Below are 16,191 nucleotides of genomic sequence, written 5' to 3'. Positions count from 1 at the left end.
CTAAGTGATCATCGTTCTCATTCTTCAATCAAAAGTTAGGACTAATCCCTAGTAGCAATGGCAGCAGCATGCGCCAAAGTGTAACCTTGGTAAAATACTGTTCTGCCACTGGCAACGTATAATGACACCGGAGTGCACCCATAGGGAAACTCTCATACATCACCAGGGCAGCATGCCAAGTGGTGCTCTCTCCTAACTGTAAGCTTTTCTAAGCTTGGGTACAAACTATAACTGGACAACATACAGCCGGCATCTGCAGTATTCAATTGAGCAACAATGGCCACAGCCCACAGGCATGCTGTTTTTCTTTCCTTTTCCTTTTTGTCTCAGTACGGTCATAAGAACTTTTCAAGGCTCCAGCACTGATTGATTGATCGCGTCAAAACATTCTCCTTCCAATCATTTCCCTTACATTACACCTATATAAGCACCTCGAAACACCACACAAATATCCGTGGACGCGACGGCAGCTGCTAATTTTCTTCAGAAAACACCATGAGCAACACTTCCTTGTGCCTCCTTCTCCTCATCTGCGTGGCCGCGTGGCACGCAGATGCGTCGCAGGAGGCTCGACTCAGAGAGTTGATCCTGTCCAAAAGGGCTAGCACCAGTAGCAGTAGCAACAGCGTAGATGAGCCAATGATAGGAACTACAGCCGCCAGTAGCCTCCGAGCAGAGCACTCTGTCTCTGACCAGAGCGATCAGAAGGATGCCGACAGGATCGCCGCGCTGCCGGGGCAGCCGCCCAACGGCGTCGGCTTCAGCCAGTACTCAGGCCACGTGACCGTCGACGAGAAGAACGGCCGCGCGCTCTTCTACTACCTTGTCGAGGCGGCCACCAACGCGGCGACGAGGCCGCTCGTCCTGTGGCTTAACGGAGGTTCGGCCATGCATACATAGAGATGCACTTGTGTCTCCTTAGGGAATACACATAGCTTCGCTCCTGCGTATAGTGTCAAAAATGATCTTACATTTTTGAGACGCAGTACGTGATATATTTCCATGACGTGCAGGTCCAGGATGCTCATCCTTCGGCTACGGAGCAATGGGGGAGCTGGGCCCGTTCCGCATCAACAGCGACAACAGAACCCTCAGCACAAACGAGCACGCCTGGAACAACGGTTAGGGAGTCACAACATTACAACAACCGCTAACGGTTTTCTACGGACGACCCACACGTGACACGTGAAGGTTTTGATGCTTGTGCATGCAGTGGCCAACGTGCTCTTCCTTGAATCGCCTGCCGGCGTCGGGTTTTCCTACTCCAACACGACCTCCGACTACGACAAGAGCGGAGACCAGAGGACATCAGAGGACGCGTTCCTCTTCCTCGTCAGCTGGTTCGAGAGGTTCCCGGAGTACAAAGGCCGCTCCTTCTACATCTCCGGGGAGAGCTACGCCGGCCACTACGTGCCGCAGCTCGCAGCCACCATCTTGAGTCACAACACTTCCATAAACCTACAGGGTATTTTGGTACGCGCGATTATGTTTAGTTAAACATACATTTCATAACAGTTAACACATTTATTTCCTAGTGAAGATCGTATGATATAGCTTGTGGATCTCTACTTGGTTAGGTGGGCAACCCATATCTTGATGATAACATGAACACGAAAGGGGTGATGGACTTCTTGTGGAGCCACGCCGTGATATCAGACGAGGTGTACGCCAACATCACCAAGAGCTGCAATTTCAATCTGTCGGATGGAAGCGCATGCTCTGACGCCATGGCCGCATATGACACTGCTAACACTCTCCTCTTCGACATTTACGGACCTGTTTGTATCGACGCGCCCAACGGAAAATACTACCCCAGCCGCAATGTAAGATATATTTTGGAGTACATCTTTTCTGATAGTGGCAAATTATATATATGCACGTAGCACACTTCCTTCGAATAACTAATTTCTGAAAAAAATTATCCGCTCTAAATTGTGCAGGTGCCGGGGTATGATCCATGCACCGGCTATTACATAGATGCTTACCTCAACGATCCTGAGGTGCAAAAGGCTCTACATGTTAGAACGACCAAGTGGGCAGGCTGCACGTAAGAGTTAGCTTAATTGGGGCCAAGATAAATACTCTTGTGAGCATCCACTCACTCCACTTACCACTACTGTGATTGTGCAGGGACTTGCACTGGAAAGATTCATCGGCGTCCATTGTGCCAACACTCAAATGGCTCATGGGCCAGGGGCTGCATGTGTGGTTGTTCAGGTAGGTAACATGCCAACCCCAGGCTGAACTGCAACTGCAAGCACGCACCTAACATTGCCAAAGTGTGTGGGTAACAAATAGTAATATGTTTTCAGCGGCGATTTCGACTCCGTGTGCCCGTTTACCGCCACGAGGTACTCCATCCATGACCTTGGCGTCGCCATCACGGAGCCGTGGCGCCCATGGACCGCGAACAAAGAGGTAAAGCATGACTACATGTTCTAGTCAGTTTTCACTTGTTTGTTTGTACTGACTGACACTGATAAATCTTTGCAGGTTGGAGGGTACGTTGAAGCATACACGGGCGGTTTGGTTTTTGCATCTGTGAGGGGCGCTGGTCATCAGGTCCCTTACTTCCAGCCTGAGAAAGCTCTGATATTGTTCAGCTCGTTCCTGAAAGGAACGCTTCCACTCTATGAGAAGGGACACTAGTATTATGGACCTAAGTAAGAATTGTGGTGTCATGCATCCAGATATGGTGTTGCCTTAGCAAGGAACTTCTTTTTTCTGTCTTTTGCCTCTTCAAACGGACACGGGCTCTTGAATATACAACAAATTTATGGCACCTCTAGTTTGTTACAACTGCCTTCCGGAGTGCCACACACCTAACTTGTGGCACTTATCATTTGGGAAACATTATTCCTCTCAACAATTAGGTATACCCGGAAATGGCAGAGAAAACATTCTTCAACCTGTGCACCCAAAAGTGCCCAAAATGCAATTTATTACAAAGTTTACGGAGGAGTTGCGTCGTAGGAGGAAACAAAACAACAAGTTACATAAAGTGAGGAGAATTGAGCATTACATAGCTTGTTATCAAACCTCCATTTAAACCAGAACTACAACATCCTGGTTCCAACCTCTGGGTTGTGGAACTTCATGGTTGGTAAACTATACTAATGATGCAACAAAGATGATTATGATTAGGAATGGCATGTTTTTGACGGAAAATATTAGGTGCAACAATTTAGAGCATGGCTAATAATATGGCCAGCAACTAGCTATATAAGAGTGCCTTGTCATCAAGAGCTAGCAATACCAGTGACTCATATAATAGGGTTGGCTATAAAGTTGGCTCTTAGCCTAGTGATTTTCTTCACTCTCTCTTTCGCTTTCCTCTCATTTACTCATTTTACCTAGGAGCACGTGTAGAGGTTTGCTCTTGCATTCCCTTCCTTTTTGCTTGTCTCTCTTCCACATAGGCAAAAGTGCCATGTAAGCAGACGTATAACCCACTATTGTACTTGATCTTACATGTTGAATCAGACTGCATCTTTGCAGCGGAATAAGTGCAACAAATAGATGCATATCTCGGTTTGGATGTGGCAATCATCATGGAGTGCAAGAAATTGGCCATTGACTTTACAAAAGTATGTTATGTGCACGGTCTCCATGAAACTAATGAGGTGGTGGGTGGACATGCAAAAAATTCTTTTAGCACTAGATCCTCTAGCTTTTGGGACACTTCGAAATCCCTGACTTTGTTTCTCATTCCCTTGTAGACGATATGTCGATCATTCAAGGAATAAAGTCTATATACCGTAAAAAAATATTGATCTTTATTGCAAGCTGCTTTCATGAGCGTGCTTACAATCGCTACTTTGGTGATTAGGAATTCATTTATCCGAAGTCGGGAAGAACCGGAAAGTTCTGATTGTACTACCGTACGAGTGTAACCTCTATCCTCACTATCCATTTTTGCATCAAAATGGTGCAAGCAAACATCTCTTTTTTGTTTCTTCAAAATAAAAGAACATTTGAAGTCGAAACTTTGCAGATCAACATCACACAATTACTACCATGTGCATAAATGTTTTCGGATTTTTTGGGTGCAACATACATAATTAAAAAATATATAAACTCATTTGAAATTTAAAATTTGACAAATTTATGTTTTATGAAAAAAAGGAAATATTTTATATAGTGAGTGGCACTTGTGCTAATAAAACTGGAGATTCGAGGGAACGGAGGCATTTAGCGCAATTTTGTGGCCTATGGGGAGCAAAAGAGATATGAACTGGAAGCACAAGAGAATATGAATGAGACGATGGTTGTTAGATCTTTCGAAATTAGACAATCACCTGCCAGGATAGATGAATGTTTCTTCTACTTGGTTCATCTACCCTTGGTACATCTATGCTGTTTTTATAATGTGAATGAGAAAAGACGATCATAGTGGCAACTTAACTACCAACATTTTTATATTGTACGATCAAATCGATTATATATCCAACTTGTGAGATCTTGTAGTGGCCAACGTGCTCTTCCGGGAATCGCCAGCTGGTGTAAGGTTTTCCTACTCCAACGACCTCCGACTACGGCGAGAGAGGGAACAAGAGGACGGGAGATGACACATTTTTCTTCCTCGTTAACTGGTTGACTGGCTCATAAGGTTCTCGTAGTACAAAAGCCGCCCCTTCTACATCCGGGTAGAACTTCAATGGCCACTATGTGCCGCAGATCGCAGCCACCATCCCGATCCACAATCTCAACAATGGTTGGTAATCCATACCTTGATGACAATATGAATGGTAAGGAGGAGATTGACTACCTGTGGATCCATAGTGTGATATAAGACGAGGTGTGGGCCAATATCACCAAGAACTGCAATTTAGACCCGCCAGATGACAAATCATGCCTACTGTAATATGCTATGGCCCATGATCCTGTTAACATTGATCCCTATGACACATATGCACCAGCTTGCATGGATGCATATGAAGGAACACTCTACCGCACCCGCTATGTAAGAGAGCAGCATTGAATTATAAGGAGTCACACATACCTTGAGTATTTGTTTTGCGAAAATAAATTTTGCTCTTAATGATGGCCAAAGCGCCCCCCCCCCCCTCCCCAACCAAATTTATTCTTTTACATAAACACATAATAATTGACACTATCTGCACCAAATTCAACATACTACGCTAGATTAGCCCCCTAAATTCTATTTAAGACTCATTTAGCCCTCCCTCAAATCACATTAAGCTCCACCACTACATGGCCCCCATGGATAGTAAATGGTGAGGTAAATTGAACATTACTGCATGTCCTGATTTGCTAGCAATTGTTTGCTCGTTACCACTATGATAATCGGTTTGAGGGTATGCTCAGGGATATACCGGTGGGTTGGTGTTTACAACTGTGAGGGGAGCCGGGCACATGGTACCTTCCTACGAGCCCGAGAGAGCGCAGATGTTGGTCAGCTCCTTCCTGAATGGAAGTCTCCCACCGCACTAAAAGGGGCAGTGATATGTGAACTGAGTAGAAATCATGCATGAAATGCTTAAGCGCCGCAGTCGCAAACTTCACTAGTAGGAATACCCTTATTAGTTCTATAAAGGATGCTATAGTACCTGTCACCCTTGGCTCATCGCGGGGGAGAGTGACCTTTGGCTGTCCGTTTACGGTTAGCTTGCCCGAGAGCCTCTCGGGGCGGCACAAGTTGTCCGATTTGCTCGGACGGCTTGTGCCCGAGTGACCCGGATAGAGGGTGCATGATGGATGGAGCCATCGTCATTGAGCGGTGTCGGGTGTGCCCCCGCTCGTACGCGAGCGCCTGACCGGGCCTGCCTGTCGGGCTCCTCGCCCCGTAGGGCTGGTCCGGTCGTGACAGGCGCGGGAGCCGGGTTGCAGTCGCAACGTCGGCTCGCGTGTAAGGCCAGATTTGGGCTTGTGTGCACCGGTGGGCGCATGGGGCCAGCCTATGTGAGCCGACTATCGCGTGGGGCCACCCGAGCAGCGTGTCGGGTTTGTCCAGTCGCATCGGACATTGTGTGTTGTCTGATTTGCCCGGATGGCTTGCACCCGGGCAACCAGGCTAGAGGATCCATGATGGGTAGACCGCCCCGCGTGCCCGGGGTTATAACCATTGGGCGCCGTCGGGCGCGACCGCAAGCATGGCTGCGCGCATGATTGCCTGGCCGACCTCCCCCCCCCCCCCCCCCCCGCCCCGTTGGCATCCTCTCCCCGCTCCATGCTGGCGCGTGCATTGAGAGCGAGCCCTCCGCACCGTCCATTCTTGATGGTGTGCCAGGAGGGCCTCTCTGAGCCATCAGATCTACCCGGACGGCTCGGACCCGGTCCACCCATCTGGGTGTTCTACGACGGGTGGACTACAGGGCGATCCTGCGGCCCCTTCGTTGGGCGATGGAGGGTGCGCTCACGGGAACCTTTTCGCACACTGGCCCATGCATAAAGCACGAGTTGGACCCATCTGTCTGTGTCTCACCCCGTGTCGGGCTGGTTTGGTCGCGGTAGGCCGGTGCACAGTGTTTGCGCGTTGCTGGTGTGGCCGGGTCGTCATGTGCATTCTTTGCATGTTTCTTCCTCGCTCGGCATGCATGTCGCCTGTACATTGCTGGGATGGCTGCCACGTTCGCATGAGCCCGATTCAGGCCAGCGTCGCTACCTCGTGAGGTGCTTGGCCTATCCGAGGGCGCTTCCTATATAGCGCGTAGGTCGCTGCCAAGCGACATAGCGCGTACCCCCCTCGCCCGCTGCTGTTTCTGTGGGCCGGCCCATTCGGGGTTTCATCCCAACCGGTTTTGGGAAGGTTCTAGAACCTTCCCTCAACCCGGTTTTCTGTTTTTTTTCTCTTTCGTTTTTTCTTTCTTTTTCTTTTCTCGATTTTGTATTTTTCTTTTTTGATCCTTTTCCTTTTTTTCTCTACCTTTTTCTTTTTCTTTTATCATTTTTATTCTTGTTTTTCAATTTTTAAAAAACTTTTAAATTTATTATTTCTAATGATGAATATTTTTAAATATGTGATTTTTTTAAATTGAGGTTTTGCTTTTGCAAATTCGTGAACATTTTTATTGAATCATGAATTTTTTTGAAACCATGAACATTTTTGAAATCATGAACATTTTTTCAAACTCACGAATAATGTTTTGAAATTGTTATCCTTTTTCCAAAACTGTGAACATTGTTTCTAAATCATGAAAATTTTCTAAAATCATGAACATTTTTTCTGCATTCATGAACATATTTTCTAAATTGTGAACATTTTTTAAAACTCACGAACATTATTTCAAATTCGTGAACATTTTGTCGAAATGTTGAACATTTTTTAAATTTGTTAAAATTCTCTTAAAGGATAAACATGTTTTTGAATATTCGAGAACATGTTTTGAAATCATGGACATTTCTTTATTTCAAGAATAATTTTTTGAAATTATGAACATTTTTTACAAATTCATGAACATTTTTTGAATTTGCAAACATTTTTTGAAATCATGAATTTTTTTAAATTCATGAACATTTTTTTACATCCGCCGGCCCATATAGGCACGAAGGGAGGGGGGGGGGGGTGCGCTCGCTCCGTTCCGAGCACCTGATGCGCCGAATAGGAGCTCCCCTATCAGAGTTAAGGTAAGCCGGGTCAGGTCGTTTTAGTCTTTTTACTAAGTCGGTGAGTTTTTCTATAAATTTATTGTTTTACACCGTTTGTCAGACGTGGTGCACACTGGCATTTCTCTCGTTTCATTTTACAGAGGCTTCTTCGAGCCTACTCATCACCGGCGGCGTCGCCGGCGGCTTTGAGTTTTCTCGGCGTTGCCAGTGTACATCACTCCATTTGCTTTGTGCAGCACCTCAGGTTTGTGTTCGTATTCTGTTTATCTTTGGCTGTGGTGTCACCCTTCTGCCCACTAGATTTCTTGGATTTGTTTGTTTTGTAGAGTTTTGAAGCCGTGTTTAGGTCGGGCTTTGCACGTGGTTCTTTGAGCCGCGTCGAGTTCGTCAGTCGCGTGATGGAGGAAGTGAAACGCGAGCGTACTGGAAAGATGGACTGTGTGCCAATGCATGCCTGTTTTGATGTTGTCAATGGTCCGACAAGTATTTTTGAACGAGATGCTTTGCTTGGCATTTTTTTTTTGTAAATTCTTAATAGTCATGCCGGTGATTAGGAAAACATGGCCATCACGCATCACTTGAGGTAGTGTTAGAGGACCGACTAGGAATATCTTTTGCCGTTTATTATTTCACACATGCACATGAGTTTTCCTCTAATTTTTTATGGATTAATTGCTCAAGGACCATCACAGTTATAACATGGAACATAAACATTAATTACAAACTTAGAGATAAATAACAACTGTCATTATTGCCTCTAGGGCATATCTCCTACAGTACCATCACGTCCAAAAGATGAGCGCAAGGATTAATTGAAACCACGGGGCTTGAATGAGGGCACAACAAAGCCTAGTAGGCAAGACCACCTCTCCATCGGGTCAAGCCCAGTAGTCAAAAGCGTCCGACAGACGATCTCCCAGCAGGGCTCATGACGGCCAGGGTCCTGGAAGGCCAGAGTACTCAGCATCCGAACAAAGGCAGCGGGTGGCAATGACGTGCAACGCAGGGCTGGTCCGGAGATTTTGAGAGCCCAGGGCGAGACTAAAATTCGGGGCCCTTAATACAAATGTCATAACAATAAAAATGAATACACATATATATGAAATATTATCGATAACACTCAAATGCAGCCAAAATCAGTATGCACAAAATAATTTATGCATATTACCTTAAAATTATCTTCTAAGATTTCATGATGCAAAGTCAATTATGATGGGGTCGATGTCAATATCATCCCATAATTTGTTCTCGCTGCATAATATTGCCAAACTATTTAACCTCTATGAGTCATTGTTTACCTCAGATAGTTCTTCAGTAATTTCAACTTTGAAAACCCTGGCACGGTAAATAAGATGCAATAAGGAATGGAATGGAGATATTAGGATGATAATCAACTTCTTTGACATGCCCGAAAATCTCCATAGCAGATGTTACACCATCTCGCAAAGTGAATATCATAATCTTCAACTAAAAACTAAGAACCTCAACATCTCATGAACCATCACAAGAGAAAGTTTCAGCAAATTTTGGGCAACAGTCTTCAAGTTCAATATCATTCAATGATTTCAGGGTGCCCAAGCTCAATAATAATCCGAATGTATCTTTAAACACCATGAGCTTTCTAAATCTACCTTTCAAAGAAGTGAGCGCCATATCAACCAATACAAAAGAAATATTTAACTTGGAAAGCCTCCTCAGCTTCTAGGATTTCTTCTTGATAATCACTTTCGCCACGAATATTTCCGCCTTGTAATTGTACCAAGTGATCCAAACCTTTTTTCCTTTTCCTTTTATTGCTACCAAATGAATACTTTCTTCCGGATGGCATGATAAGACAGTGCTGACAATAAGAAAAAAAAACATCACTTGGCAGTTGTTGAAAACTGCCGATGTACCGGCTGTTCATCTAGGAGTATATGAATATCAATATGAATATAAAGTATTACCTTAGAGGGTCGGATCGTTGATGGACGGAGAGCAAGGCGAGGTTGCGCCGGCCGTCGGGAATTGAAATTGGCGGAGGACCTAACTGAATTAGGAAGGAAAATTCGATTTTTAGGCGAAAGGAGAAAATGAAGCTCCGAGCGCACAGTCGTGATTCACCAAGAAACAAAGCATCGGCGGCCGCTCGGAAATTTGGAATAGCTGCGTGAATGCCAAATGCGTGCGTGATGGAATAGGAAGGAATCAGGCTGGTCACAATGGGCAAGAACATAAGCTAGTAACTTACACACTTCCCTAGACTATGTTACTACCTCCATAGTGGATAGGAACATCTATGTAGTGTCATGCAACGATGTATTTATTAGGTTATAGACTCATTATTTCTTGAAGTGTGTGATGTTCCGGTAACTTAGCTAGTTACCACAAGAACCTCTCTCTTTATTAAATACGTGCCACATAAGCAAAGTTGTATTGAAATGTGTGATGTTACTCCTAAGTTCCTCCCCACTGTGACCAGCCTTAATCGGTTTCTTTTTTCTCGAGGTGCACGTACTAACCTGGGAACCAATCGAAAGGATCAATCAATTCCTTTTTTTCGAGGTGCACATACTAAATGGAACGAATCAGAAGGGATCAATCAGTACTCTCGAAAAAAGAAGGGATCAATCAGTTTTTTTTTTCTACCTGCGCGTACTAAATGGAACGAATCGATCACTAGCTCATCCTCGCTGACTCGCTGCGTGCGTGCGTTTTTTTTTTTGAGCGAAATCGTACGTTATATTGGGCCATAGGCCTGTGCTCCGGGGAGGGGCCCCTCGATTTTGGGGGCCCGGGGTGGCTGCCCCCCTGCCCCTCCGCAGGGTCGGCCCTGCAACGTCCTCATCAGACCTCACTACCTGAAAAAAGAAGCACACAATTTCTTTGAGATGGCAAGACGCCGGAAAGGTGTATGTTAATTTGGGTTCGTTCTGTGTAACTGTGTTTCTTTGGTCGGTCGATGGTTTGCATGTTTTCTGTGCCTGCCCGGTGTCCACCTTTGGCTCCAACTTGTTGCCTCTTATATCCGGGGCTTGGGTTAGCGATGAGGTCATGTCGGTCCATTGGTTGGTGGACTTGCAACGGTCGCTCCAAGGTGCATCAGGACCACAATGCGGAAAGCGAAGTCCACATTCAAGGAAGCGTGCCAGTACCCTTGTATGGTCCTGGCTCCCGCCTGCGGCGGCATGGACATCGGCGGTGACCGGTCAAGGAGCGCCGGCAAGAGCCGCTGGGTCACGTATTGGTTCGTATTAATCGTCTTATTTGCGGAATTGTTTTGAACAGAAGAAAATGGTATGATGCTTTGGATGTATGCCACGTGTCCGGAGAGCACCGACGGGAGCAAGGCGCGGAAGCAGGCAAGCCACGCCCGTGTTTAATTGCGCAAAAAGATCTTATCGGATCCTCTAGTTAATACTCCCTCCGTTCGGAAATACTTGTCCTCGAAATGGATAAAATGGATGTATCTATAAATAAAATAAGTCTAGATACAACTATTTTAAGGACAAGTATTTCCGGACGGAGGGAATACATCATAGCATAAAAAGGGAAATAGTAATACACATTATTGTCTTCCCTACACAAATCGTATACTACTCAAGGATCACAATATTGTCATCAATGAATTCTAGGGATAGGAAGATATGGCATACTTAAAAAGATTCTAGCGCATTAAAACACATTAAATGTGCATGGATTACTTAAACAAATCGTTTGGGACCATGTTAAAATTTCTCTATATAGGAACCCCAACCACGAATCCATCTTTGTCATCTTAGCTACAGAGTTTGCTCATTTTACCATAGCAGACGATGAGGAACACCACCTTCGGTCTACTCCTCATCTGCGTGGCCGCGTTGCACGCAGATGCATCGCAAGAGGCTCAGCTCAGAAAGTTCATCCGGTCTAGATGGAACAATAGCAATGCCAACATCATAGATGAACCAAGGGTAGGAATCACTAACACTACCAGTAGCCTCAGAGAGTACTCTGCCCATGACATGGCCAATTTGAAGGCTGCCGACAAGATCCATGTGCTGCCAGGGCAGCCTAGCGGCACCATCGGCTTAAATCAGTACGGTGGGTACGTGACTGTCGACAAGAAGGATGGCCGGGCGCTCTTCTACTACTTCGTCGAGGCAGCCATTGATGCGGCGGCGAAGCCACTCCTCTTGTGGCTCAATGGAGGTTACCTTGTTACGATCGAAAAGCTTTCAGTTCAATTGCTGAAACTTTGAGTGCTCTGATGATAGATAGTATCAACACGTACATGGTGCACTCGCAGGTCCTGGATGCTCATCGCTTGGCTACGGAGCGATGATGGAGGTGGGCCCGTTCCGCGTGAACAAGGACAAAAGAACTCTCAGCGAAAACCTGCATGCTTGGACCAAAGGTAAGGCGCTGCACGCAATTGAACTAGTACAATCGATTATACGATCCAACTTTTGAGAAACTTGCAGTGGCCAACGTGATATTTCTGGAATGTAGCCTAAGCCTCGCCTGGACGAATTCACCCTTGACAGAAATCACAGGAAGCGCAGCAACGGGTGCACACCGGATGGGTCAGAACGCATGTAGGGTTAGTCTTGTACAAACAACATCTCCAGCGCATGCATTGGTATAAGAGCTGAAAACTATGCGCATTATAAAGAGGTAAATACACCAGAAATCCTGGAACTTGCGCGTGACGGTCAGTTTGATGCATAAATTTGTAAAATACACGATTTCAATCATCAAACTTGCAACGGTGTGCAAATACGGTCACAATTCCTGTATGCGGGTGTATCCGCTGCATGCGTGGCAGGGCAGCTTGGCCGGGGCCCACATGTCAATGGCTGAGAGCGGGGAGGCATTGGGTGAGACATGCATGATCTTTTTTACACAAAACACCCTCAACTTTTATTTAATTATGCATAAAAGCTGGTGAACTATGGTCACAGACTGATGGGTCCCAGCTAATCAACGAACAGTGTAAATGAATTTGGACTATTGTTTTTTTTTTTGTGCAGATAAAATCTGAGAAAAAATTGACAATTAAAATAACAAAAATTGTGAGGATTCAAACCAGCAACATCTGCTAAATTCTGATTTTTGTAAACCAACCGGCCAACCATCCGTTTCTGCTAGCTACGGAGGGGTATGCCTAATTATGAGGGTGTTTGTTTCCAGGGGCTTATTGGCTTAGGGATTTAAAAAAATCCCTATAAGTCCCATCTAAACCAAACAGGAGGGATTTATAGGGATTTAAAGTGGGCATTTGGGACTTATGAAATAAGACTCTCAAGGAGGGACTTATAGTTGTAATATGGTCTTGTAGGGACTTATAAGTCCCAGGAACCAAACATGTAGGGACTTTTTAGGGACTTGGGACTTATAAGTTGGGACTAAAAAAAGTCCTAGAACTTATGAACCAAACAAGGCCTATATCAGCCGAACAACAACAGCGGGTGAGTTATATGCACCGACTTGGGCTAACGAGCAAACCGAGTTGGACATCCAAACTGATCAAATTAAACGTATTAGACTAGCACGAAAGGTTTTGAATTTTGATATTGCAAAAATTTCAATCACACTTGAAATAGTAAAAAAATCGTCAATTCCTCCGGACAAATGAACAATTTTTTTGTTTGAATTCAAATAATTTTAAATTAAAAAATCTATATAAAAGAGAATATAGTGCAGAATAAATGCACGTAAAGTCTTTTTGGACAAATGAACGACACTTTATTTGAATTCAAATAATTTTAAATTTTAAGATGTGATAAAAGGAAATATAGTGCATAATGAACGTGCGTAAATTTTCATACAACTCAACTAAATTTTTGTTTGAATTGAATAATTTTAAATTTAAAAATCAAGATAAAAAATGTATAGTGCAGAATGAATGTGTGTAAACTCTTTTGGACAAATCAATGCATTTTTTGTTTAAATTCAAATAATTTTAAGTTTAGAAATGTGATAAAAGGAAATATAGTGCATAATGAATGTACGTATATTTTTCGGACAAATCAACGAATATTTTGTTTGAATTTGAATAAATGTAAATTTAATAACTAGCTAAAAGAATATATAGCGCAGAACGAATATACATACATTCTTTCAGCAAATCAACTAAACATTTGGTTGAATTTGAATACTTTTAATTTTTAAAATTTAGATAAAAGAAAATATAGGTCAAAACCAATGTATGTAATTTTTTGGAAAACTCAATGAAATTTTGTCTGAATTAGAATAATTTTTAATTTAGTAATCTAGATAAAGGAAAATATGGTTCATAATGAATGTACGTAGATTTCTTTTGGAAAAAATCAACATAAATTTTGTTTGAACTCGAATAATTTTAAATTTTAAAATCTGGATAAAAGATATAGTCCAAAATAAATGTAACATATTTTTTTGAGCAAATTGATTTTTTTTCGCCCACCCTCGTTTAAAAGGAAATTTTGTCTCATCTAAGGCATCAACTATCGTCTTCTCAGTTGGTTAGCCCTGCTCTACCCGGCTCTCCTTTTATTCGCTTATAAAAACCCATCTTTAATTTGTACTTTTTTTTGACGTAAAAAAACTTTATTTCTTAAATGATAGCGAGATCGTTTACAACAAGTTGAGAAATAAAGTCCGGGATTGAGCGATCCCAAAACTCCGAGAGTCTACTAGAGAGGGAGCATTTAGCTATATAATCAGCTACATCATTTGCTTCACGTGGGCAAGCAATTATTTCGTAATGAGCAACGTCCAGTCCCAACTCTTTTCCTTCAAATACAGTAGCTGAGTCCTGTCCCGAGTACTCTTCCATATTAAACGCTTGGACCGCATTAGAGCAATCGGATTCTATCTGGAAAGCATTGCAACCGATCTTAGAAGCAAGGTAAAAACCATTACGAATGGCCATCATCTCCGCAGACTCTGCTGTTGTCACATGCGGTATAAACCAGCTAGCTGCAGCAATGAATTCACCACAACCATCCTGCGCAATAGCTCTCGTACCTCCGTTCATATTCTCATAGCAAAAGGACGCATCCACATTTATCTTCACTACTCCCCTTCCCGGTTTATGCCACATGTGATCACGTTTTCTTATAGGCTGATTCACCGCAAGTGAATGGTAAAAATTCGTGGCAAGGACTCGGATTGAAACAGCTGTCCGATCCGATCGTGGGATATGTATCTCCTTTACTATCTGTCTCCTTTGTCACCATATGTACCAGCTAGCCACTGCCATTACTTCTGCCATCGGTAAGCCCTCTGTGTTTTCGGATTTATACATTAGAGTGCTCGTCGTGAAGGAGCCCGATCTGTCCTGTAGAGCTGCATTTTGAATCTCAGTTTTTAAACCAAGTTTCTCCCAAATCTCCAAGGCTCGAGCACATTGGAAAAGACAGTGTTGCGTGTCTTCATAGCCAACCCGGCAGACCGTACACTGCCCGGATACTGGTATATGTCGCCCTGCAAGAGTTCCAAAACAAGGTAGAACTCTTCGGATAACTTTCCACACAAAGTGCTTGACCTTCCCAGGCACTCGAAGAGCCCAAACATGCTTCCATGTTCTCGGCTCCCTTGTGGACAAGACAGATCCATCTGTCGCCTAAATTGGTGTTTAAATTCTGTGTGATAAGCCGACCTTACTGAGAAGTTTTCGGTCCGGTTATAATGCCATGAAACAAAGTCATCCATGATACGCACTCTGAGTGGGATTTGTAGGATTCTGTACACATCAACCGGCCAGAAGACATCACGAATCAAAACCTCATCCCACCGTCCTGTATGTGGATCAATTATTTCTTCCACTGTTGTCAACATAGTGGATCCTCGCGGTGTTACGACTTTTCGGGACTCACTTGATGGTACCCAAGGATCTTTCCAAATGTTTATATGTGATCCCGTACCCACTCTCCAAATACATCCTCGTTTGAACGTTTGAATCCCAGCAACAATACTCTGCCAAGTAAAGGAGGATCCCTTCTTCGGCCCTGCATTCAATATATTCCCATCTGAATAGTATTTAGCACTGAGAACTCGAGCACACAAAGATTCTGGATTCTGGAGCAGACACCAACACTGTTTTGCTAGTAAAGCAAGATTAAAACTGTGAAGGTCTCTAAACCCCAGTCCTCCTTTCCTCTTTGGCATGCACAATTTTCATCATGCAAACCAGTGCATCCGTTTCTTCTCCTCACTGTCCCCCACCAAAATCTTGCCATTTCATCTGTTATAGTTTACAGATTCCCTTTGGCAATTTAAACACTGACATAGCATATGAGGGTATTGATTGGGCCACTGCTTTCAACAAGATTTCCTTTCCTTGGACTGAAAGTACTTTTTCCTTCCACCCTTTAATTCTCTGACAAATTCGGTCAATCAAATGCTGAAAGCAATCACTTCTGTCCACACCTACAACTGTAGGAAGACCAAGGTATTTGTCAGATAGAGCTTCTATTAATATGTCAAGGTTCCTGCAAACCTCTTCCCTCACGGCAACATTTGTATTGGGGCTGAAAAAAAACACTTGATTTTGCCGTACTAACAAGCTGTCCAGAGCTTGCACAATTTACATCTAAAACCCTCTTCAAAGCGTTTGCATTCTGCACATTTGCCTTCATAAGAAATAGAGAATCATCTGCGAAAAGAAGGTGGGAGATG

General features: G+C 43.9%; 1 protein-coding gene across 1 annotated transcript; it reads left to right on the top strand.

The window, feature by feature from the left end:
- Positions 1-495: 495 nt before the first annotated feature.
- LOC123114831 (serine carboxypeptidase 1-like) lies at positions 496-2,649 on the top strand. The gene is made up of 8 exons (XM_044536227.1): positions 496-880; positions 1,014-1,121; positions 1,214-1,473; positions 1,578-1,823; positions 1,941-2,047; positions 2,131-2,217; positions 2,313-2,418; positions 2,494-2,649. The coding sequence occupies exons 1-8, from the start codon at positions 496-498 to the stop codon at positions 2,647-2,649; spliced, it is 1,455 nt and encodes a 484-aa protein (XP_044392162.1).
- The last annotated feature ends 13,542 nt before the right edge of the window (positions 2,650-16,191 follow it).

The sequence above is a fragment of the Triticum aestivum genome, chromosome 5B, assembly GCF_018294505.1.
Source record: "Triticum aestivum cultivar Chinese Spring chromosome 5B, IWGSC CS RefSeq v2.1, whole genome shotgun sequence".
NCBI classification, from domain to species: domain Eukaryota; kingdom Viridiplantae; phylum Streptophyta; class Magnoliopsida; order Poales; family Poaceae; genus Triticum; species Triticum aestivum.
Note: the sequence above shows the minus strand (reverse complement) of the source record. Positions and strands in the feature narration are given on the sequence as shown.

Excerpts from the sequence above, each read along its gene's own strand:
- LOC123114831 (XM_044536227.1), top strand. The coding sequence starts at position 496 with ATGAGCAACACTTCCTTGTGCCTCCTTCTCCTCATCTGCGTGGCCGCG. Across the intron at positions 881-1,013 it reads CGTCCTGTGGCTTAACGGAG|GTCCAGGATGCTCATCCTTC; the intron begins GTTCGGCCATGC and ends CATGACGTGCAG. Across the intron at positions 2,048-2,130 it reads ACCAAGTGGGCAGGCTGCAC|GGACTTGCACTGGAAAGATT; the intron begins GTAAGAGTTAGC and ends GTGATTGTGCAG.